The 25,595-nt window shown below is 46.1% G+C and overlaps 1 protein-coding gene across 2 annotated transcripts; it reads left to right on the top strand.

The window, feature by feature from the left end:
• The first annotated feature begins 221 nt into the window (after nt 1-221).
• Nucleotides 222-25,295, top strand: CLHC1 (clathrin heavy chain linker domain containing 1). 2 transcript variants are annotated; one of them, XM_081854748.1, is made up of 12 exons: nt 222-260; nt 3,874-4,141; nt 5,315-5,502; nt 6,909-7,042; nt 7,320-7,521; nt 10,098-10,216; nt 11,342-11,429; nt 12,648-12,754; nt 14,089-14,263; nt 22,324-22,526; nt 23,388-23,567; nt 24,965-25,295. In XM_081854748.1, exons 2-12 carry the CDS (start codon nt 3,959-3,961, stop codon nt 25,159-25,161), a joined length of 1,776 nt encoding a protein of 591 aa, XP_081710874.1. In that variant the 5' UTR covers nt 222-260; nt 3,874-3,958; the 3' UTR covers nt 25,162-25,295. The 2 variants fall into 2 exon arrangements, with proteins under 2 accessions (XP_081710874.1, XP_081710875.1); XM_081854749.1 differs by lacking the exon at nt 222-260 and having other exon boundaries at nt 3,944-3,979.
• The last annotated feature ends 300 nt before the right edge of the window (nt 25,296-25,595 follow it).

The following is a 25,595-nucleotide window of genomic DNA, read 5'->3' as shown; positions in this document are numbered from 1 at the left end:
AAAGGACTGCAACTCCCGTCGTGCACCGCCGCCTGGAACGTATGAGGAGGCATGACGGGAGCGGTAGTTTTTAAAGGCGGGCGCGTCCTCGGTTGAGCCGGTGGCGAAAGGGCTCTTGGGAGTTGTAGGCTTAAGTGGGCACGCGGGGAGGGAGGGGAGCTACCTTTCCCAGCATGCACCGCTCCGAAGCCACCCACGCCACCCGCGCCTTGCTTAGTGATTTAGCTCAGCTTGGTTACTTGCCGACAGTTGGCTCCTGGGTGAGTCCGCGCTGGGGCAGAGGGGCGGGGCCAGGGGGCAAAAGGGGCGGGGCCGGGCCGGTTGGCAGTTGGCTCCCTCAGCTGAGGGAAAGAAGAGGCGCTTTTCGCGCGCGTTGTTCAAAGGGCCCCAGAGCTCCCTCAGTGTGAGGCAGAAACCCCATTTCCATTGTAATTCTGAAGGACCTCCCCCTTCCACATCATATCCTGGGCCGTATTTATGAGTTATATTAATTTATTGAAGGCATTGGCCCATTGGCCGAAAATAGGCTCCCAGAGAAGCTTACCAACGTGATCTCTGAGATGGTCCCTGCCCTCAGGTTCACGCAGTCTCCCCTCATAAAAAGGCATGGCAACTTATGAGGAAAGGGGATTTGGTAGGGAGGAGAGGAAAAAGCAAGTGTGGGCACAGGTTCTGCTTACTCATTTCATAAACGTTTGTGCTTGGCGACTAGGGAAAAAAGCCTCAAAGTGGCTTATGAAAAAGGCAGAAAAATAAGAAAACCACGTCCATAATTTAAAACACGCAGAGGGTGAAACCTGCCGCAGAATAGACTGCAACAAATTAAAACTCATACAGACTGTAATCTGGATAACCAAAATGTTTTCCTCAGGCGCCGAAACGAATACAGTGAAGGCGCCTGCCTGGTATCATGAGGCAGGGAGTTCCAAAGTGTGTGTGCTGCCACACTAAACAACCTAATTCTTACAGATGTGGCACAGCTCTGGGTTTCTAGGAACGGCAGCCCCATCATAGGAAGCTGCCTTATGGAGGAGAGTCAGGCCAATGGTCCGTCTAGTTCAGTATTGCCTACACAAACTGGCAGCAGCTGGACAGGATTCCTGTCCCGGCCTTAACTGGAGATGTTAGGGATTAAACCTTGTGACCTTCCACACAGTCAGTGGGTCTTGTTGGCACTTAGGATCCTCATGGGACAGGGCTGATGGAGTTACACTCCTTCCTCGCTGATCTCCATGGCAGTTCGGCCTATAAAGACCTAATGGGTGTGCAAGGTCTGATGAGACAGTTTTGCAAGTATCCCGGTCTCAAGTTGCATAGGGCCTTACCATACTCTCCAACATTTCTCCAAAGAAAATAGGGGCATTCTATTCCATAATCAGAATAATTTTATTATTTAGTCCCCACCCATCTGACTGACTTGCCCTAGCCACTCTAGGTGGCTTCCAACATATATAAAAACATGATAAAAAATTAAACATTTAAAAAGAAACCCTTCGATATACAGGGCACCTTCAGATGTGGACACAAAGTCAGAAAAGCTAAAGCACAGAATGAACTTAGGCTTGCTAGAGAGGTTAAAAGCAACAAAAAAGGCTTTTATGGGTATGTTCGTAGCAAAAGGAAGAACAAAGAAACAGTGGGGTCACTCAGAGGAGAAGATGGTGAAATGCAAACAGGGGACACAGAAAGGGCTGAACTCCTCAATGCCTTCTTTGCCTCAGTCTTCTCCGATAAAGAAAACAATGCCCGACCTGAAGAATTTGGAGCAAATGATTCAGCAGAGGAAACACAGCCCAGAATAACTAAGGCGATAGTACAAGAATACTTGGCTAGTTTAGATGTATTCAAGTCTCCAGGGCCAGATGAACTGCACCCAAGAGTATTAAAAGAACTGGCAGATGTGATCTCAGAACCACTGGCAGTCATCTTTGAGAATTCCTGGAGAACAGGCGAAGTCCCGGCAGACTGGAGGAGGGCAAATGTTGTCCCTATTTTCAAAAAGGGGAAAAGAGAGGACCCAAATAATTACCGCCCAGTCAGTCTGACATCAATACCAGGGAAGATTCTGGAGCAGATCATTAAGCAAACAGTCTGTGAGCACCTAGAAAGGAATACTGTGATCACCAATAGTCAGCATGGATTTCTGAAAAATAAGTCATGTCAGACTAACCTGATCTCGTTTTTTGACAGAATTACAAGCCTGGTAGATGAAGGGAACGCAGTGGATGTAGCCTACCTTGATTTCAGCAAGGCATTTGACAAGGTGCCCCATGATATTCTTGTAAAGAAGCTGGTAAAATGTGGTCTTGACTATGCTACCACTCAGTGGATTTGTAACTGGCTGACTGACCGAACCCAAAGGGTGCTCATCAATGGTTCCTCTTCATCCTGGAGAAGAGTGACTAGTGGGGTGCCACAGGGTTCTGTCTTGGGCCCGGTCTTATTCAACTTCTTTATCAACGACTTGGATGATGGACTCAAGGGCATCCTGATCATATTTGCAGATAACACCAAACTGGGAGGGGTGGCTAACACCCCAGAGGACAGGATCATACTTCAAAACGACCTTGACAGATTAGAGAACTGGGCCAAAACAAACAAGATGAATTTTAATAGGGAGAAATGTAAAGTATTGCACTTGGGCAAAAAAAATGAGAGGCACAAATACAAGATGGGTGATACCTGGCTTGAGAGCAGTACATGTGAAAAGGATCTAGGAGTCTTGGTTGACCACAAACTTGACATGAGCCAACAGTGTGACGTGGCAGCTAAAAAAGCCAATGCAATTCTGGGCTGCATTAATAGGAGTATAGCATCTAGATCAAGGGAAGTAATAGTGCCACTGTATTCTACTCTGGTCAGACCTCACCTGGAGTACTGTGTCCAGTTCTGGGCACCACAGTTCAAGAAGGACACTGACAAACTGGAATGTGTCCAGAGAAGGGCAACCAAAATGGTCAAAGGCCTGGAAACGATGCCTTATGAGGAACGGCTAAGGGAGCTGGGCATGTTTAGCCTGGAGAAGAGGAGGTTAAGGGGTGATATGATAGCCATGTTCAAATATATAAAAGGATGTCACATAGAGGAGGGAGAAAGGTTGTTTTCTGCTGCTCCAGAGAAGCGGACATGAAGCAATGGATCCAAACTACAAGAAAGAAGTTTCCACCTAAACATTAGGAAGAACTTCCTGACAGTAAGAGCTGTTTGACAGTGGAATTTGCTGCCAAGGAGTGTGGTGGAGTCTCCTTCTTTGGAGGTCTTTAAGCAGAGGCTTGACAACCATATGTCAGGAGTGTTCTGATGGTGTTTCCTGCTTGGCAGGGGGTTGGACTCGATGGCCCTTGTGGTCTCTTCCAACTCTATGATTCTATGATTCTAAACTTTGCATAGTTACTTATTGCCTTGGCTTGGGGGTCGCATAACCTCCAGCATTTATGCAATGAAAATAGAGACGTCCTAAGGAAAAGTGGGACATTCTGGGATCAAATCATAAACCGGGACGGCTTCTGTAAACCCTGGAAAATGGAGACACTTGGAGGGTTTTACATGCTAGTACCAGGACCTTGACCTTGGCCCCGTAGCAGACTGGCTGTTGCACATTCCAGAAACATGGTGTTTCACGCTGGCGGTAGTTTTCTCAGCAAGCAAACTAGTTACTGTAGTTTCAGCCTCTGGACCAGCCTCACAAAGGACACTGCTACTGCATACTTGCACAAAGATGGATTTAACATGACTATTCCACAGTGAGATGCTTGATTGCTGCATCCAGACCAGCACCAGTTTATCTGCGAATAAGTCCCACTGAAGACAGCGAGACAGGCCAGAGAAGTTCTAAATTATTTTAACAGTGTCCCTGTCACTTTTTTCTTTTAGATTTTGACTGAAGTGTTTCAGTCGAAAGAAACAGCTGAGAATTCTCAACTTCTGTCTGCAGTAGAAGCTTAGCTGCTCCTCCGTCATGAAAGCTGCCAGTGTCAAGGCAAGAAAGTGCTCAGTGTTGCCTCCTATCATCCCTGAGGCGGAGAAGGAATTTCTGGAGAGCATCCAGAGTTACATCCACTCAGAAATCGAGAAAGTGGGCTGTACTGAGCAAGGACCAGCTGAGGAGTATTACATAATATACAGAAATGTGTTTGAAATGGTAACCAAGCATTGCTAAGAACATTTCGCTTTTCAAGACAAATGGGTGCGATCTTAGGAGTTTGGGAACATATTCTGACTTTCACTGAAATCAGTGGCAAAATAATAATGCGCAGCGTTATATAGGACTTCTTAAGTGTGCAAAATGTTTCCCATCCATTTTTACAGCAATTCTTGCAACAACTCTGTAAGGTAGATCAGTAGTATTATCCCCCATATTGCATGTGGGAGGACTGAGGAGATCACAAATCTGCTCTGCATGAAGGAAGGTTCCAGATTCAATCCCTGGCATTTCCAGGTGGGACCTGTCTGAAACTGTGGAGGGTCACTGCTCGTCAGTGTAAATGATAATGAGCAAGAGAAACCAATGGTTTCTCTTGAAACTCAGACTCAGTCTGAGTCTACTTCCTATGTTCCTATGAGGCTGAAAAACAGCAGCCAGTCTGGTTCATGGTCCATCCTGCTAGCTACTATCCTGTGATCCGCCCTGAGACCTTCAGGTATAGGACGGTATATAAAGACAGTAAATAATAATAAATATCCTGTACCTATTCCCAGTGGCATTTGCCAAGGAATCTACTGGGCCTGTATTAATCAGTACTAATATGGATATGAACATTTTGCGATTCAGCTAGGCTTCATCATACCGGGCCTTAGTCCTGGAATGTGTAAAATAGCAAAAAAAAAAAAAAAAAAAAAAAAAAAAAAGAACAAAACCCCAAAAACTAAACAGGTAGCCAGTCCAGCCAGGGGGTGGGAGTGGGGGAGAGACATCTACACCAGCCATTTCTCCATATGCTTTCTCTCTTTCTGCACCTATCCTCTTTTCAGAACAGATGGGAGGTGGCTGTCCAATCCTGGCATTCAGTGAAATGTGGACATGTTTAAGGGAGCTCAACGTAGGAGTGAAAACAGCAGGAAGAACAAGCAGTCTCGCTTGTAGTGTAGATTTTGAGGGGATATTTACTTAGACCTTTCGCAGGTGCCCTAGGAGGTACTGGTGGACACACCGGGAACCTCAGGCATCACATTGACAAGCAATATCTGCCATATGGAAGGGGGAAGGCTGCTTTGGTCTGACTTGGCATTTTGGAATGAAGCTTTTTCATAACTTGTGCCTAGTATGTTATAAAGCAGGGGAAACAAATTACCAGCCTCTATATTATTGACACAGATAATAGAGCATGCTAATGCGTACAAGAATATCCTCACTACAATCAAGCAGGAATATGATGCCTTCGTAGAAGCAATAAAGAAGGGCCAACAGAATGCTTGTTATCTTCATGGGAAATTAAAGATTTTAGCCTGCGAGTCTACAACTCTCATGTATTATAAGAACAGAATTAGTCAGCTGAAAGAAAAGTAAGGACCTCTTTGGCAACTTTAAGTACAGGAGGTGGGGTAGATGGCCTTTCATGGCATATTTTTGAGCAAGTCTGTAGCACAACAGCATGGACTTAGTAAAATGGGGTTAAAAACTTTTAATTACCGGTATGTACGGTTTAGTGTCATATTTTTCATGGATCGTGTTTCAGTCTAGTTCTCTGCCAGAATATACATTTAAAGTACTCTTAACACCACTTGAACTGTGATGGGTTCCCCACAAAGAATCCTGGGAACTGTAGATTGTTGTGGGTGCTAGGAATTATAGCTGGGATTCTTTAGGGTGAGCCCTGCCTATTAAAGTGGTATGAGTGCTTTAAATGTATGGTGTGGCTTCAAAGCCGCACAAGAAAGTAGTGAAACTGCAACTCTTCAGAGTACAGTGGCAAGCTCTCGGGAAAGAAATGTCAAGTAAAATCAGCAAACAATGCTTTCTTTTAAATTTTGGGATGATTTTCCTGGTCTACTTTTAAACAAGCTCTTGACAATTCTGTCCTGGCAAGCATATTTTTCAGTCAGAGCCTTTGATGGCTTGTTATTTAGTTTACTGTCTGCTGATATGCTTTATTTATAAAATGTCTCTCCCCTGCCCCCCAATCCCCGACTCTTTATTGTTTTTAATTTGCTGTGGGCTTTTTTTTGGTAAGTGTCTTGAATAAGACATCAGAGAAATGTTGGAGGGTATGTAAGGTGAAGGAATGCCTCCATATAAGAGCCTTTGTAATTTATAGGCCTGTGGACTCCATGTTTGTGGGTTCTCCCGCAGCCGCTGTTCTGTTTGATTAAGTAAAGTTGCCTCAGACATCCCATTGGTGTACTTACTGAAGAAATCCAGCACAGGGCAAAATGCAGACCTCTAGGCTTCTCTGCCTGACCCTTGGAACTGTCCTGAGGCTTCTCTCCTCACCAGTGCTTTTTTTCTGGGGGGACGCAGGGGTAACGCATACCCCTAAACATTTTGTGAATCTAAGTTTGGACTCATTGAGGGGCAGTATTTCCATATGAGTAGGAAAATGAGAGCACCCCTAAACATTTTTTTTAGAAATAAAAGCACTGCTCCTCAATGTCCCTGCCCTCCAATCTCCTCTAGTCCTTTTCCCTGGCAACAATATGCCCTTGAACAGGAATAATGCTCCTTTACTTGCCTGAATCAAGAGATGTGTATGTAGAAATCTCTGGTTTTGCATGATTGAAATTTCACCTACTCTGCAAAGGTAAGAGTAACAATTATCCCCCCTTCACTTTTGCCTCTGGCCCTGCCCATCATTGCCATGTGGCCCCCACAAGGTGGCACATGTCAGAATGGGTGGGGGTGTCTTTGAACATGAAAGCCGCTTACACAAGAGAAGCTGGATTAATATTTCAGTGACTATTTCTTTTCTCAGGATAAAAATAATTGAGAAAAATTCTGAAAGAATCACAAACTTGATACAGAAAGTAAGAGCATTAAGGCAGACATTCTCTGCAAAAGACTCTCCAATCCCGACCAAGACAATCAACCCTGCCATCCTCATTCCAGGTGAGAAGCAGCTCTCTTTAATATAGCAATCAAGTTTCTCTTAAATTTGGAGCATGAGCTAGCCATAGTTACAGACTTTTCAATTAAGTCTTGTGGATTTCAATGAAGGAAAATCAAGTAATGCAATTTAGCTGTCACACTTGACTTTGAGAAAATTGAATCTAATGAAAAATGACCACAGCTTTGATTTTGTTTTAACAAAGTTGAATTTCCAGGTAATTGGTGTGCTATCACAGCTGCGAGTTCACTGGAACCTATGCTCCTCCTTTCCCAACAGGCATCAGCATGAAAGATTCTCTCGACATCAATGCCCTTTCTGTCCACCTGGCTCACCTCCAACAGAGGGTGAGGGACCTGAAAGAAGACATGTTGACAAAGTACATCCCCCTGGAGAACACTGTAGACATTGAAGAGGACCTCAACCGTGCCCTTATCCAGCGAAATGAGGCTGAAAAACAAAATGAGCTGCTGAAGTTTTGGTATAATGATCCCCCTTGCAACATGAAATTTACCTTGTATTTAAAAGAGCTCTGCAGGGTATTATTTCTTTCAACCTCTACCACACTCCTCTATTTTGGAGCTGCAGTAGCAAGGCAGTCCTCTCTAGGTACAGACCTCATAATCAGGCTGGATTATGGCTTAGATCCCAGAGGCGGAATGCCTAATACGGTCATACCTTGTGTTGCGTCTGCTTCATGTTGCGTCTTTTTGCATTACGTTCCGTGGCAACCCGGAAGTATCGGAACGGGTTACTTCCGGGTTTCGCCACTCACGCATGCGCAGAAGCGCCAAAGCGCGCCTGTACAGACGCAGTACTTTGAGTTGCGGGCATTTTATGTTACAGATGGGCCTCCGGAACAGATCCCGTCCGTAACACAAGGTACCACTGTAGTTATTAATTCAACCTCTGGTACGCACACACACACACACACAGATTTGTTATTATTTTTACACTTTTATGTACAGTCAAACCTTGGTTCCCCAAAGCCTCCGTTTTGGAACATTCTGGCTTCCGAATGCCAAAAACCCAGAAGTAAGTGTTCCAGTTTTCGAACATTTTTTGGAAGCCAAACATCTGATGTGGCTTCTGCTTGAGTGCCTCTGCAGCCAATCAGAAGCTGTCCCTCGGTTGTTGAACATTTCAGAAGCTGAATGGGCTTCCGGGACAGATTATGTTCAACAACCGAGGTTTGACTGTACAGTGGTGCCCCGCAAGACGAACGCCTCGCAAGACGGAAAACCCGCTAGACGAAAGGGTTTTCCGTTTTGGAGGCGCTTCGCAAAACGAATTTCCCTATGGGCTTGCTTCGCAAGACGGAAATGTCTTGCGAGTTCCTGTGGGGTTTTCCCCCTTTCCCCCCCCTTTTCCTAAGCCGCTAAGCCGCTTATCAGCTGATCCGCTGATAAGCCACTTAACAGCTGATCGCTAAAAGCCGCTAAACCGCTAATAGCGCTAATCCGCTAAGCTGTCAATGGGCTTGCTTCGCAAGACGAAAAAACCGCTATACGAAGAGCCTCACGGAATGGATTAATTTCGTCTTGCGAGGCACCACTGTATTTGTATCCCACCTTTTCTGCCAGAACTCAAGGAGGCACACAAAAATTAAAGCAAATACAGATAAAATGGACAGAGCTGAAAACATATAAAGGGTTATCTTTCAAAAGCAATTAAACCACCTGGGGAATTAATGTTAAAAAGTATCTTCTAGAATGCAGATAGTAAAAAATAGTACAGAGCCCTTTCCTTAAAAACCAGTCAGTTCCTAAAAGCCTGCTGGAATAATAATAATAATAATAATAATAATAATAATAATAAGGCTTTACCTGCCAGTGGGAGGATAACAAGAAAGGGAGACAGTGTAGTTTGTCTAGGAAGAGACTCCCAAAGACTAGGAGCAGCCACTGAGAAAGTCTGCCCTGCATCTTCACTGGGTGTGCTCGTGAAGGTAGTAAGACTTCTTCTGAAGATTGCAAAGCCCATTTTTGGGACGCGGTTGGTGCTGTGGGTTAAACCACAGAGCCTAGGACTTGCTGATCGGAAGGTTGGCAGTTCGAATCCCTGCAACGGGGTGAGCTCCTGTTGCTCGGTCCCTGCTCCTGCCAACCTAGCAGTTCGAAAGTACATCAAAGTGCAAGTAGATAAATAGGTACTGCTCTGGTGGGAAGGTAAATGGTGTTTCCATGCACTGCTCTGGTTCGCCAGAAGTGGCTTAGTCATGCTGGCCACATGACCCGGAAGCTGTACACCGGCTCCCTTTGGCCAATAAAGCAAGATGAGCGCCACAACCCCAGAGTCAGTCACGACTGGACCTAATGGTCCCTTTACCTTTACAGATAGCTTTGACCTAAGCCATATAGTTAGGCTAGTACCAGGCAGATGGATCAGTAGTTCTCAACTAGAACATAGTGACATTCATTTCATTTAATGGGGAGGACCAACAGCACTTAGGCCCTGGTTCAGTTCCCCAGCATCTTCTTGTAAAACAACCGCTGCCGAATCCAGCCCTGTTCAAAGGAGGTTTGGGTTGGTCTCTGTTAGAAACTAGCCATGAGTATTACTAATATACAAAGTAATTATGACAATATGTTTATCTTTGCATAAAAAATGGGAGAGAGATTGATAAGGATTTATACAGAGATTTATAGATATTTGTACACGTTACTTGGCTGGAGAACTGCATTTCAGTATTCAGATAAGTGAGAATTTTGAAGGATGGCTGTGTTTCAGTCTGCATATTGTTTTGGAAATTGCTAATTAAAAAGAAGAAGAAATGGCTAAATTAGGTCAGTTTGCCTGTAAACGCAACCGGAATTGAATTTCTCCCTCATCCCAAATTGTGAGCCACTTGATGAAGGAACATGCAGTAGGAAAGGTCTGTAGCAAAGAAAACTCAAGTCCTCTGTTTTGAAGACTAAAGGGAGCAAGATGATAAGAATAAAGGTGTGGTTGGGGGAAAAGAGAAATTTAGGCGGAATCACTAACCGGAGCTAACAAGAGCCTTTTGATGAGCCACAGCCAGGCAGCCAGTTTCACGCACTATTCTCTCCTTTGTAGCTTTTATCGACTATCACAGTTTGTCAACGTTGTGATTATCTGGGAGAGTTCAGACAGGAGTTTAGAAACCTTGCAACAGCTCATCATTCAAATGATAGAAAATGAGAAACTTTCAAAAGGTAAAATATACGAGTTCAGATTTTGCCATCTAACAGCAAACCATCAAAGGAGGACAGGGAAGAACATTTCTCTGTGATGCATGCTGAAACAATTGATCCATGTGGCAACCAGCAATGCTAAAGTTCCCTTTCATTTTGAAATTATTTGCCAAAGTAGGGCTTGCCTTTTGCCCCTTATGCCAATCTTTCAGTCCCCTGATCTGTTCTAGCTCATTCATCCAGGGGGGTGGGGTGGGCGGGGAGAAGGCATTGTTTTCTGTTTCTATCACATGCAACACTGCTGCAGTTCCTCTTCTTGCTGTCTGCTGAGGTGAAACTGCATAATTTATGTAATTATGTAACTTATGTAAAATAAATTTGTCATTATGTTATTCTGCCCCATTCATTTCGCTGCAAAGGAAACACTGTGCAAATGAGAGGAAACATAATCAATTATGTATCATGTGCAGATTGAAAGAAACAGCCGATTGTATTCGCTGGATTGTTTTTGCTTCTGGACACATGGGACAAATAAGAGAACATGGGCAACTTCTGCTCTCATTTCTGTTTTCATTGGAATGCTCCGGCATCCTTATTTGTCAGTTTTCAAATTTATATCTCTGGAGAATTCCGACAAGCTACACCTTATGCTCAAGCTGATTCCTTTCCTGCACTCTTTTCTTTGACTCATGTGCTAGCAAATCCTTTCCGGAACCATCCTAACTTCACCTTTCATGTTCCATCGTCTCCAGCTGACCTCCCCTTACTTCTCTACTACATCCAGTCCACACCTCTCATTCCTGTCTTTCCTGCCCACTGCAAACTGTAAGCCTTTTGAACAGAGACTATGTCACTTCTGAATGCTGCACAGTGTTTGGAAAACAGCTGGCGATGTCTTTGGGCACACATTCGCTATTGGCCAAAATTAGTTTAACAGACCTTCCTCTCCCCTGAGAACCCTGGGAAATGTAATTCTGCGGTGCAGAGTAGAGCTCTCTAAACAGAATTCTCAGCACTTTCACCAAACTACAAGAAGCCATATCATTTAAAGAAATACTAAAAGTGATGTAAACCTGTGGTTCCTGGTGGTTCTGTTTTCTGAGAGTGTAAAATGGTAACTTGCTATGGGTGGCTTTTTCTATTCAGATACACTTGCCAGCAGCATTTCCAGCGTATTTGAACATGACCCCAGCAAAAGCAAAGAGGCTGAAGACCTGATTGAATACATTGAAAGGTAAGGTGATGGAGCATGCCCTTTAGTCTGTGCCTGCCACAACTAGCACATCAAGCACATTGCGGTCATTAGACTCCTCGACTGAACAGAGAGCAGCAGTACAGTGGAGATCCTCTGACAGCTGCAGCAGTGGGCACAAGCAGTCTCTCCGCTCCCCTCTGTGACACACACTTGGTGTGCAGATTGTGGGAACATTAAGGAAGGTAGGAGAGGATATATTGTTTTGATACTATCCTTCCTCACTCACGCTAGTGAGTAAACAGCAGAGCACATTCCCTTTGCAACATATTGGAAGCAAGTTGATGATTCATTAGAATCCTTTAATTAAGCAATCCAGTCTGGATTGTTCCTGGTAAGTTTTCCCTTTATTTCCCCCTTAAAATAATAATAACATGACACAGTCTTCTTTAAAAGTAAGAATAAAGTTTTATTCGCATTCAGTTCACAGCAGTAATCTGAAGGCATGCTTTATCTTGTGGTTACAGTACAAAGAAGTCTGAGCTACATCTCAGACTTTCTGCTTGTGGGCTACAACCTATGTGAAGGTTGAGCCATGCGCTGGCTAAGAGCCACGAGACTCCAAAAGTAAGAGACTAAGAGTTCAAGAGAGAGATGGTTGTGTGGCCAACCCTTTTATCTGGTCAGTTAGGGTCATCTACCTGGTCACACACGGGGAGGAAGCTCCACACAGGTATGACAGGAAGTCCTCCTTGTCTGGAGCCACATTCCCCTGTGTGTCCATTCTAGGCAACAGGAAAATGTTGTACAGTGGTGCCCCGCAAGACGAACGCCTCGCAAGATGGAAAACCCGCTACATGAAAGGGTTTTCCGTTTTGGAGGCGCTTCGCTAAACGAATTTCTCTATGGGGTTGCTTTGCAAGACGAAAAAATCTTGCGAGTTCCTGCGGGTTTTTTTCGCTCCCCCCCCCCTTCCTAAGCCGTTTATCAGCTGTTCCGCTGATAAGCCGCTTAACAGCTGATCGCAGGCTGGAAAGAGATGGTTTGCTCCTCACCACAACTGTCGTGCTGTGCACAGCAATATAGCAAGAGCATGAAAGAAGAGCATCTTGCTATGTATTTCTAGTTTGACTATCATACCCGTGTTACACAGCTTCTGGCTATTGTGTCTGGCTAGTGTACATCCACTGCCAAGCATGGAATTGTTTTCACATCCACTGCCTGTGCCTTTGAACCTTTATGTTCTTTAACCTGTGCCAGGTTCAATGAATTGTTTTCCCGTAGTCAGTTTGAGGCTGCTGCAATATATGCAGCAAACTGTCCAAGAGGAATCCTCCACAATGAAGAAACCATGGAGAAATTTAGGGGTATGTATGTATGTATGTATGTATGTATATGAGTTATTAGTCACTCAATAGATATACCGTATTTTCCCCTCTATAAAGCGAAATAAGATGCACCAGACCACAAGACGCACCTAGTTTTTGGAGGAGGAAAACAAGAAAAAAAATATTCTGAATCTCAGAAGCCAGAACAGTAAGAGGGATCGCTGCGCAGTGAAAGCAGCAATTCCTCTTGCTGTTCTGGCTTCTGTGGTAGCTGTGCAGCCTGCATTCGCTCCCTAAGACGCACACACATTTCCCCTTACTTTTTAGGAGGGAAAAAGTGAGTCTTATAGAGCAAAAAATATGGTATATATAAGTTTCTAAACTGCTTACAAAAATTTATTAATAAGGCATAGCATAAAAGCAAATGAAACACATTGCAGTAATAATTTTAGTGAACCCATAAACAGATCCAGCAAAATAGCAAACCTTTAGGAGCAGAAACCAGCAATAAAAAGGACATTTACCATAACCTTTTAAATACCGTATTTTTTGCTCTATAAGACTTATAGTTTATATGACTTTCCTGTTTTAGATCAATCAATATAGTGCTCTGAGTAGCATAATTAGTATGTCAGGTTAGACTATTTTTAAAAGAGTGCAGAGAGATACTCTCAGTAGCAGACACTGAATAGCCAACCTATCAGGGATGCTGTAGCAGAAGATTTTCTGCACTGGAAGGGGCTTTTGAGGTACCTTTCAATTTTCTGATTCTGTAAGGTACTACAAGACTCTGACAGCCAAACAGACAGAATCAACCAAAAGAGCACCCTAAGTAGTTGCATTAGTGTAGCAGATTAGAACATTATGTAGATATATTTTCTCAGATTTCTTTACACCTGAAGTCTCATCAAAGCCTGTAGTATTAAAAGGCAATTTTTTAAATATTCCTGGTTGCTACCTTACTTTGTGATTGCACTGGATAAAAAAAATTAAAACTGATAGCTAGCTAAATATATTTGTCCCTCTGTCCTTTTAAACCCACCATTCCTCACTTTCCACAACTTGTTTCCCCCCTCCCTCCTCCTCTCTGAGATTTTCCTCATTTCTTTAAATCTTAACAGCCCCAAGATCAAGCAATTATATAAATCCAAGGTTGGAATTAAGGCTCCCTTAGTGGAGAATCTGAACTGAGGAGGAATCAGCAGTGCAGAGAAGAAAAATGACCAAGCAAAAGCAATCTTGTTGTTGTTGTTTAGTTGTTTAGTCGTGTCCAACTCTTTGTGACCCCATGGACCAGAGCACGTCAGGCACTCCTGTCTTCCATAGCTTGCTTAATTTTTTTAAAAAAGAAACTTACTGACTTCCCCTTTCAGGTGTTGGCCCAATCAAAGGGAAGGTTCTCCCTCTGCTCATGTACTGCGAAGCTCTAATAAGCACATGCATAGCTACTAAGCAGCCACTTTCAAGCCATTTGGTAGCTGAAGCCATCCAGTGTGCCTTGAATGAGAAACGGTTAGACCTGGTGATGCACTGGGTCACCATGCACAGGTAAGTGGCCACTCGGAGCATTCAAGGAGGGTTCATAGCTCAGTGGTAGAGCATGTGCTTTTTATGCTGGAAAGCCCTCTGGGGAGCCGCTGAGCCTCAGAGTAGGCAATACTGGGCCACAGGCCCATTCAGAGCTTGTTTGAAGCCTGGGGGCAGGAGTCTTGTTCTTACCATGACAGTCTAGCAGGCCCCTGGCTCTCCTTCCCCACAGCCATCTTAGCCCTCTGAGGCCCGGGTCAAGTGTGTTAAGTATAATTGTTTAATTGCACATTGAAACAGAAAATCACACTGTATGTGTATTGCTAAAAGGGCATGGGAAATTCCATTGAGCTGTACTAGGAGCTCTCTAAGTGCCACCAGGTTGATAATTACCTGTTGATGTCTATCTACTGGCTCTCTTACATGGTGTTTAACTTTACACCACATGGAAGGGATATTCAGTTGCAAATTGCCATTTTGAGGGTGCCTTTTGTTTTCTCAAGCCACTGAAGACAAAGGTGTGCTAATGAAGTCTCTCTCTCCTGGAGAGAAAACAGCTCCAGGCTGTAATGGAGGCTGTGGAGATAGACAAACCTTTGATTTCAGGCCCATTTGGTATGTGTTATGGGTTAAGGGGGCTGCTTGTGCGTAAATGGTTGAGCTCTCAACTCATGCAATCAGTTTCTAAACTCTCCCAGTCCGCGGAGCCATGGGTGCATGGCTACCTCAATCGCTGGCAGAATCCGTCAGTGGGCATTTCCGGAATTTACGCCAACATAAGAGTTCCTTAACGGAAACTCTCCTTCTGGATTCTCTGCGTGACAGTTTCCTACGCGGAGTAGGCGTCCCCAGCGGAGGTCCTGAAACCTCTCCGCTGTTCTCACTGGAAGTATCTTGGAGCCATCCCTCCGACTGAGTTTCTGTGGGAACTCTCTCTCTCCCCCTGCTGGTTCCTTCCTCAGCATCCGAGGCTCTCCTACCCTCCTTGAGCCCTTCCACCACCTGACTCTCCGATGGCAGTTCCCTGACATCCACCTCCCCTCCAGGGCCCCCCTCACCCCCCGTTTCCCCCTCTTCTCTGGGTGGTGAGGCTGGGAATCCCCTGAAAGAATCCTCCTCATCTTCGGATGACTCAAAAACCGCCCTCCACCTACTACTGTCCCTTCTTCCCGAATACTCTTCCCCATCTGATTCTTCTTCCTCTTCTTGTCCTGATTCTGGGAACCCCTCGAACTCCCCTTCTTCGTCAGTGGTGCCGAAGTGTTCCTCCCAGAACCTAGCCAAGGGCTGAGGCTTCTTTGGGTACCGGAGATGAAACGTTCCTACTAAAACCTCATCATCAACCGTTTCTGCCGGTACCCAGGTATTTTCGGACTCCGGTTCCCCTTCCCATGCCACTAAGTACTCCACCTGTTTACCCTTCCACCAAGAGTCGAGTATTTCTGCTACATGACTGCTGCTCTCCCTCTCTTCTACTTCCGGTGTCGCGGGAACCTCACCTTCACGTCCCAAAATTTCCCGCCCCTCCCGGTATGGTGACAGTAATGACCTATGGAATACTGGATGCAGTTTCATGTTGTCTGGCAACCTGAGTCTGAAGGCCACCGGATTAACCTGTTGTATAACTTCGAAGGGTCCCAGTCGTTTCGGCCTCAATTTCTTGCACCCGCCCTTAAATGGCAACCCTTGTGTTGACAACCACACCCGGTCCCCCACCCTTATGGTCTCTCCTTCCCTTCTGCTCCTATCCGCCTGCTTCTTGTATTCTTCCTTGGCCCTATCCAAATTCATCTTGAGCTGTTGATGTATGGCTTCCATTTCTTCCACGAAATGTTCCGCTGCCGGTACGCTCCATCTTTTCCCTCCTTCCCCTGGAAAGGCCCTAGGGTGACACCCGTAATTGGCCATAAATGGACTCATGCCCGTGGACACATTTTCCGCGTTATTGTAGGCGAATTCGGCCAGAGCCAATTTCTCTACCCGATCATTCTCTCTGTCATTTACATAACACCTCAGATATTGTTGCAAAATACTGTTTGCCCTTTCCGCCTGCCCATTTGTTTCTGGGTGTCTGGCGGTCGAGAAATTGACCTCTACGTGCAGTAAGCTCATGAGCTTCCTCCAGAACCTGGACGTAAATTGTTTCCCTCTGTCTGAGACCACCCTCAAGGGGGCGCCATGCAACCTAAAAATGTGTTCTATAAACAACCTGGCGGTTTCTTCCGCTGTCACCGCATGTGAGCAAGCTATAAAGTGGCACATCTTGGTTAACAGGTCTACCACTACCATTACCGCAGTCTTTCCCTTGGATTTTGGTAAATCCGTCATAAAATCGATGGAAACTGCCTCCCATGGCCGTTCGGGTGTGGGTAATGGTTCCAGTAACCCCGCCGGTGCCGCCCTCTCCCCCTTTGCTCGTTGGCAGCGGTCGCACCCCCTTACATACTCTCGTACATCTTCCCTCACCTTGGGCCACCAGAACTGCCTGGTAACTAACCACATGGTTTTGTGTTGCCCAAAGTGCCCTGCGGTGGGGCTGTCGTGTAGTTGTTTGAGTACTCTACCCCTCAATTCCCCTTCCGGTATGTACAATGCCCCTTTGTAATACAACGCCCCGTTCCTTTCTTCAAATCCCCCTGTGTTCTCCCCGGCTCTCCTGAGCCCTCTGAGCTTGTCTTGGGCATATTCATAGTTCTCTGTCCCTTCTACCAGTTCCCTTTGCCCCACCAATGCTGCTCCACAAACCCAGTGGTCCTCTGGGATAATATGCCTTTCCTCAGGCGCTCCCTCCCCCTCCATATACTCTGGCTTTCGAGAGAGAGCGTCCGCCCTGACGTTCTCTGGTCCCAGTACGTAGCAAATCTCAAAATGGAATTTGGAGAACTCCTGTGCCCATCTCACTTGTCTCTGGTTCAGTACTCGGGCCCTTCTCCAATATTCCAGATTTTTGTGGTCCGTGCACACCTGGACCTTGTGCTGCGCTCCAATCAGCAGGTGTCGCCACCGCCGAAAAGCTTCATGAATGGCGAGCAGTTCCCGGTCGTACACTGTGTAGTTCCTTTCGGATTTATTCAATTTCCGCGAGAAGAAGGCACACGGTCTCCAGTCCGACGCATCTTTTTCCGGCTGGAGAAGCACCGCCCCTACCGCTCGATCAGATGCGTCCGTCTCTACCCTCATCGGCTTCTGTAGATCTACGTGCAAGAGCTGTTCCTCTGACGCAAACGCTTTCTTTAGCTGTTCAAACGCTCGCTGCGCCTCTTCCGTCCACGCGAATTTCTTCTTACTACTGAGACAATCGGTGATGGGCGCCGTTAAGTGGGCAAAGTTTTTGATGAACTTCCGATAGAAGTTTCCAAACCCCAGGAATCTCTGCACGTCTTTCCTGTTTCTGGGTGTCTTCCATTCCAGTACCGCTTGGACTTTACTGGGATCCATGGCTAATCCCTTGTCCGACAAACGGTACCCCAGGAACTCCACCTCTCTGGTATGGAACTGGCACTTCTCCAGTTTTACCCACAGCTGGTTTGCTTGCAGCCTGCTTAGGACCTCCCGGACATCTCGGACATGCTGCTCCTCGTCCTCTGAGTAGACCAACACATCGTCTAAGAAGGCCACACAGTTCTTATAGAGCAGAGGTCCCAGGATGTGATGCATGAAGGATTGGAAGCATGCTGAGCCCGCCTGTAATCCGAAGGGCATAACGAGATACTCAAAGGCCCCCAAGGGGGTGAACATGGTGGTCTTCCATTCATCCCCCTTCCTCATCCGTATCAGGTTATACGCCCCCCTCAGGTCCAGCTTGGTAAAAATCTTTCCCTTCCTCACTCTGGTCAGAATGTCGTCAATCCTGGGCATGGGAAAGGCCACTGTTTCTGACACCGAATTGACGGCCCGGAAGTCCACGACCAGCCTGGGTTTATTTGAGTCCTTTTTGTCCACAAAAAACACCGGGCTGCCCCCCACCACTCTTGACTCCCTGATGAACCCTCGCTTCAGGTTCTTGTCTATGAACTCCCTTAACTCCTGCATCTCCCTGTCCGACATAGCGTACAGTTTGCCCACTGGTAGCTGGGCTCCCGGGAGTAGGTTAATTTGACAGTCAAAGGGTCTGTGCAGGGGCAGTCTATCTGCTTCCTTCTCGCTGAAAACATCACTCAGGTCTGCGTATTGTGGTGGTATTTCTCCCTTTTCTCCCACCACCATCCCTGCCAGACTTGCCCTAGCCAACTCCTGAGTTTCTCTTCCCTTGCAGTGTTCTAGGCAATAAGCTGACCCAAAAGAGACTACCCGCTGGTGCCATCCCACTAGCGGGTCATGTTGCGCCAGCCAGCTCATTCCTAATATGATGGGCGGCCCCGCCAGGGTGGCTACGTGAAATGCAATGACTTCCGTGTGCCTTCCCACCCTCATCGTCATGGGGACCGTTTGTTGGCTCACTTCCCCTCCCAGAAGTTCCCTCCCATCAATCGTGGTCACCTGCAAGGAATTGCTCAAGGGCAGCGTCTGTATCTGGTGCTCTGATGCAAACTCCTTACTCATGAAATTGCAGGAGCTGCCTGAGTCTAACAGGGCTTTTATCGTGAGTGGATGTCCATTGGGTAGCTCTAGCAGCACCTCTACGACTAGAGCCGCTCTTGGGGGTTCAGGCTTGGGCACGTTCACTGATCCTTGGCCTGGCTGCTGTGCCCTGTCGCTGGCAGCCAGGCGTTGGCTTTTACCTGCTCCTTAACCCCCTCCTCCTCACTCCCAACAGCTCCCACCATTCCTTGCCATCCCTTCCTTTGTGGGCACACTCTGGCAAAATGTCCTGGCTGTTGACAGAGGAAGCATTTTTTGGCGCTCTTCCCCTCCTTCTTCCGCCCTTCGCTGACATTTGAAATTCCGCGCGCGCAGTCCCACTCTCCATTGGTTCCACTGGCGGGGAAGGTTGCTCCGGCATCTCAGGAATGCGGAAATCGCTCCAACGCTCTCCTCTCCCTTCCCGCTTCTCCAGAGCCCTTGCCTCTTGGCGCGCTCCAATCGCAAGCGCAGATTTGGTCAGCTGATCCATGGACTCCGGACGGGGCGCACGGGAAAGTTCATCTTTCACCGCCGGGGCTAGCCCTTCTTCAAACAGCATTTGAATCGGTTCCGAAGACAGGTCCCACCCCAATTTATGTATGAGCATGGTAAACTGTGTCCAATACTCTCGGACGGACTGATTCCCCTGTTTGCATCCCATTAACTGTCTGCGTACCATGCCCTGTTCAATCTGGCTGGAAAACATCAAGTCCATCGCGATAAAGAATTTCCTCAAGTCTTTTAGGGCATCATTATTCGGTGCCATCAGGGGCCTCACCCATTCTCTAGCTCCCCCCTCGAGGTGCCCAATCACAAAAGCCACTCTCGATTCCTCATCGGCAAAGTCATCAAACTGCAGGTTCAGTGCATACTGCATTTCTGTCTTAAAGGCTTGGTAGCTTCTTGGGTCACCCCCGAATTTCTGTACCAACCCCGGTACCTTCCTTGCGATGGGGGTGGGCTTCCCCTGTGCATCCTGAGCTCTCCTCTCCTCGAGACGCGCCGTTAGCAGTGCCAGCTGGTGTTCCAACGCTCTGTTTCTCTCCTCCAGAGTTGGTCCCGCTCCAGCTCCTCCCGCTGCTCCGTCTCCAGTTGGGTTGCTCATGATGCCTCTCTTTCGCACACGCAGCGTCGAAGACTGACGGATTGCTGTTATGGGTTAAGGGGGCTGCTTGTGCGTAAATGGTTGAGCTCTCAACTCATGCAATCAGTTTCTAAACTCTCCCAGTCCGCGGAGCCATGGGTGCATGGCTACCTCAATCGCTGGCAGAATCCGTCAGTGGGCATTTCCGGAATTTACGCCAACATAAGAGTTCCTTAACGGAAACTCTCCTTCTGGATTCTCTGCGTGACAGTTTCCTACGCGGAGTGGGCGTCCCCAGCGGAGGTCCTGAAACCTCTCCGCTGTTCTCACTGGAAGTATCTTGGAGCCATCCCTCCGACTGAGTTTCTGTGGGAACTCTCTCTCTCCCCCTGCTGGTTCCTTCCTCAGCATCCGAGGCTCTCCTACCCTCCTTGAGCCCTTCCACCACCTGACTCTCCGATGGCAGTTTCCTGACAGGTATGCAACTATTTGGATGTACAGTGGTACCTCGGGTTACAAACACCTTGGGTTACAAACACTTCGGGTTACAAACTCCGCTAACCCGGAGGTAGTACCTCAGGTTAAGAACTTTGCCTCAGGATGAGAACGGAAATTGTGTGGCGGCGGCAGGGCGGCAGTGGGACGCCCCATTAGCGAAAGCGTGCCTCAGGTTAAGAACGGTTTCAGGTAAAGAACAGACCTCTGGAACAAATTAAGTTCTCAACCCGAGGTACCACTGTATCATTTTTTGTATTTTTATCTGTCTGAAGAAAATTCTTTTAGTAAAGCTTTGAAACCATATTTTGGGTCTGGACAATTTTTATTGCAAGAGGAACCAGTTTTTAATTCATCCTATTGCTTCAAACTGCACAATATTAATATCTGCAATAAAGTATACTTGGCTGCCCCCCATTCTGCACAGGTCCGCTAGGCCATGCGAACCAGTGATCTGGCTCCAAAGAAGGCAGATCCAGATGCGTTACTGATGCTCCTGCTGATTGTTCTCAAAATGTGAAGAGTTAACTCTGAAACTGAGGCAGCCTGGCTCTGTCAGACCCAACTGCATTGGGGCTGAGCACAAGCCAGGATGAGAAGAAAGTGAGGCAGAGGCAGCATGAGGGTGGCAGTGGGGGAGCAAGCAGATTTGTGGTCAACAGGAAGCACCTGAGCAGAATCTCAGAAGTTACTTTCCCAGCATGGGAATCATTTGGGTAATGCTCAAACTCCTGGAATGTGCAGAGAGAGTCCTACACCAACATTGCCTTATGAGCAAGACTTTTCTCAATTCCTTGTTTTCTCTTCCTGTTCCTTTCTTTTTTTACTTTACATCACTTAGATTATAAATTCTTATTGTATTATTATTATATTTTATATTAGTTACTCTGCCCCGCCACTAAGTCTAAAGTCAAAGTGAGTTACAAAATGATCCTAGGTATCATTATTTCAATTATTCCACATTGAAATCCTTCACAATACCCCAAAGCCTGATAAGTCAAGGGCATCCTGATCAAATTTGCAGATGACACCAAACTGGGAGGGGTGGCTAACACCCCAGAGGACAGGATCACACTTCAAAACGACCTTGACAGATTAGAGAACTGGGCCAAAACAAACAAGATTAATTTTAATAGGGAGAAATGTAAAGTATTGCACTTGGGCAAAAAAAATGAGAGGCACAAATACAAGATGGGTGACACCTGGCTTGAGAGCAGTACATGTGAAAAGGATCTAGGAGTCTTGGTTGACCACAAACTTGACATGAGCCAACAGTGTGACGTGGCAGCTAAAAAAGCCAATGCAATTCTGGGCTGCATCAATAGGAGTATTGCATCTAGATCAAGGGAAGTAATAGTGCCGCTGTATTCTGCTCTGGTCAGACCCACCTGGAGTACTGTGTCCAGTTCTGGGCACCACAGTTCAAGAAGGACACGGACAAACTGGAACGTGTCCAGAGGAGGGCAACCAAAATGGTCAAAGGCCTGGAAACGATGCCTTATGAGGAACGGCTAAGGGAGCTGGGCATGTTTAGCCTGGAGAAGAGGAGGTTAAGGGGTGATATGATAGCCATGTTCAAATATATAAAAGGATGTCACATAGAGGAAGGGGAAAGGTTGTTTTCTGCTGCTCCAGAGAAGCCGACACGGAGCAATGGTTCCAAACTACAAGAAAAAAGATTCCACCTAAACATTAGGAAGAACTTCCTGACAGTAAGAGCTGTTCAACAGTGGAATTTGCTGCCAAGGAGTGTGGTGGAGTCTCCTTCTTTGGAGGTCTTTAAGCAGAGGCTTGACAACCATATGTCAGGAGTGCTCTGATAGTGATTCCTGCTTGGCAGGGGGTTGGACTTGATGGCCCTTGTGGTCTCTTCCAACTCTATGATTCTATGATTCTATTCTAAGTCCCTAGAATGTTCAATTGCTCTTGTTTCCCCTAGACTGGCATTCTGTGAGGAAGCCGGCGATGCAATCTTCAATTATGCACAGATGGAGAAGCACAATGAGTCCCAGTGCTACGCTTTGGCTCAGATTGTCTACCTTGAATGTGGAGCGCACAAAAAAGCCGCCCTGTGCTTGTGCAAACAAGGACAGATCTACGGAGCCATGGATTACCTTCAGCAATGCAAACGCTTTCCAAGAGGTAGATTCCCAAGCCTTGTTAATTTATATCTCACTGCAACCACGACAGCAGTGAAATTAACCAAAGACCTGTTTAAATCTTAATCATCTTCTGAAAAGTGGCAAGTGAAAGAGCCTAGTGAGCATCCTTCAGCAAGGAGTTTCACAAGAACAGCACTAATACTTAGAAGGCCCTGTTCCTTGTAGCTCACATGCCTGACTCCAGAAGCCAGGAAATCCAGAAAAGGAATTCCCCTCGTGATCTCAAATGTTGGGGATGGTGATGATGCATCAAGTAGCTGCTTTTTCAGGCCTTAATTACATGTGCTATTTTCCAGTGGTACCTCAGGTTACATACGCTTCAGGTTACAGACTCCGCTAACCCAGAAATAGTGCTTCAGGTTAAGAACTTTGCTTCAGGATGAGAACAGAAATCGGGCTCTGGCGGCGCGGCAGCAGGAGGCCCCATTAGCTAAAATGGTGCTTCAGGTTAAGAACAGTTTCAGGTTAAGTCCAGACCTCCGGAACAAATTAAGTAAGTGGTGACCTGAGGCACCACTGTATGTTGAATGAATAAATGCTGCTCAGCCATCTTCAAACACTTTTGCAATGCTCTGTGTGTGAGAAAGAGGATGTGATTATGGCTCTTCCCCTCTCTCTGTTGCTTATGGTTTGAAACAAGCATTAGCTCTACATGGAAAATAGTTCATTTGCTGTCCATCCATGGGATCCTCAAGTCCATCTTGCCTTTTTAAAGATGGTAGATCTCTGCTTGCCAGCAAAGAACTGGAGACATTTTGTGCACCTCGTGCCCCACTTACTGGCATGGTTGATTGTATTGTTTTCAGATGGTCTTTCTAACAGAATTGCTGTTTGTTTTCAGAGGACTATATCTTCCTACTGCAACATTGCCCAAATGTAGAACTCATGCGCTGCCTAACTCAAGAGTGGAATGGGCATCCACCCTTCTTGTCCCTCGGGGAAACAGTCCTGACACTCATCGACACAGAACACAAAGTCATTTGCGTACGATTGTTGGAAGATATTTCCAAGGAAGGCAGGGGTGAGCACAGCTGGGTTTTTTTTCAGTAGAAATGTCACTGCATGTACTTGCAATTTATCCCATATCTACAGGCACCTGTACATTGCAGGTATGTTTGGCCTCACAAGGGTAAGTAGTGGATGGGGACAGGTGGAGGATTTTAATCAGGAGCAGGGGCTGCAGGGATGCAGTCCCAACTGGATCCCTCTCTGCTCTCAGCTTCAATTAAACTTTTAAAAACAAGTGAGAGATCTGATCACAGGTCTCCCACTGCCATGTCTGTTTTTGGGCTTCATACCATGGGCTTCACTTGTGGCACACTTCTCCAAAATACTGGCCACCAATGCTATACGCCAAATTAACAGCAGTTAAGATCATGTTTTTGCTTCCAAGATCCTTTAATTCCCTGGATGGTGCCCTCTAGATGTTTTGGAGTCCTGACTCTCATCAGCCGAAGCCATTGTAGTTCAAAAAATTTGGAAGACACCAAGTAAGCCACAGAGCCTAGGACTAGCCGATCAGAAGGTCGGCGGTTCGAATCCCCGCGACGGGGTGAGCTCCTGTTGCTTGGTCTCTGCTGCTGCCAACCTAGCAGTTCGAAAGCACGTCAAAGTGCAAGTAGATAAATAGGTACTGCTCCGGCGGGAAGGTTAACGGCGTTTCCGTGCGCTGCTCTGGTTTGCCAGAAGTGGCTTAGTCATGCTGGCCATATGACCCGGAAGCTGTACACCGGCTCCCTCGGCCAATAAAGCGAGATGAGCACCGCAACCCCAGAGTCGGTCACGACTGGACCTAATGGTCAGGGGTCCCTTTACCTTTACCTTTTAAGTTGGGGAAAGGTGCTTTAATTGGATATGTGATGCAGATGTTCTACTAAACGTGATGGATTAACTCTGTTGCTTTTACTCAATTAGCTAATCAGTTAACATCCTTTCATAGAGGACAACCTGACTAAAAAGTCAGCATGTTTAACCTGTGACTAAATGTAGCAATTATTTATGGCTTCATTTTACCCCAGCTTTAAGATTTAAGCTTTGAAACATAATATTAACATGAATGCCATTGTTCTAAAGACCTGCTCTACCTTGGCATCTTACGTCTGCTGGGACATAGTTCAACCTTGCAATCCAACCTATGTTTCCTCAAAAGTCAGCCTGAGTCCAATGGGGCTTGCTCCCAAGAAAACATGCATAGGTTGCAGTTCATCAGTGCAGACCTCTGTGATGTTAGGTTACAATCCTTTGCATACTATTTTGGGTGAAACCTTAAGAATGCAAATTTACTGAGAGTAAATATCATCAAACTCAGTGGGGCTTCTTCATAGACATGTATAGATCGCCCTGTAATGGATTTAGGATCCAGAAAGGAAAAGCAGCAAGACTTTGTTTCACATTTTTCTTTGTTGAATGTCCTTACAGACGTGCTGGAACAAATGATTGTAAAGGATAAAGAATGTAATGTGGAAGGCTGGAAGGAAATAGCTGAAATATGCCAGAGTATCAGGAGAGAAAAACTATCCAAGTTTCTTATCACGATCCTGGCTGCCCAAGCAGGAGTGGTTGAAATTCCTGATGGTGCAGAGGATGCCAAGTTAATGGAACACGTTTTCTGGTAATTTCCCTGTAAATCACAGGGGGGAGCTCTTTGCCTCCAGAGTCGCTTCAACTGGGAGAAGACTCAACAAAACCTGACTTGTGAATGTGCTTTCTTCTTAGAAACAATAATATATTAAACACCTGGGTGTCTGTCCTTATTGGGAGAGATGTTTGTCATGGCAAAATATGACTGTGTTATTTGAAGTCTGTATTTGATTTGGTTTTGGATACCGTCATCCTTGTTTCACATAAGACTTGTTCCAGAAGGGTAGCTGTGCTAAGTCTGTTATAGCAAAAAGCCTGGGGCAGGTTTAAAGACTCTGTTGCTAGCAGTTCGTGGTCATGGAGTTTCACGTTCATACTAAAATTATTTTCACTTCATTTCTCCTCTAATTTCATTTTTTGTCGCCCAACTTTTTCTTCTTCCGATATAGTTTCTGTCCACATGACTTGG

This window comes from Podarcis erhardii (assembly GCF_964252035.2).
Source record: "Podarcis erhardii genome assembly, chromosome: 3".
Taxonomy (NCBI): Eukaryota; Metazoa; Chordata; class Lepidosauria; order Squamata; family Lacertidae; genus Podarcis; species Podarcis erhardii.
Note: the sequence above shows the minus strand (reverse complement) of the source record. Positions and strands in the feature narration are given on the sequence as shown.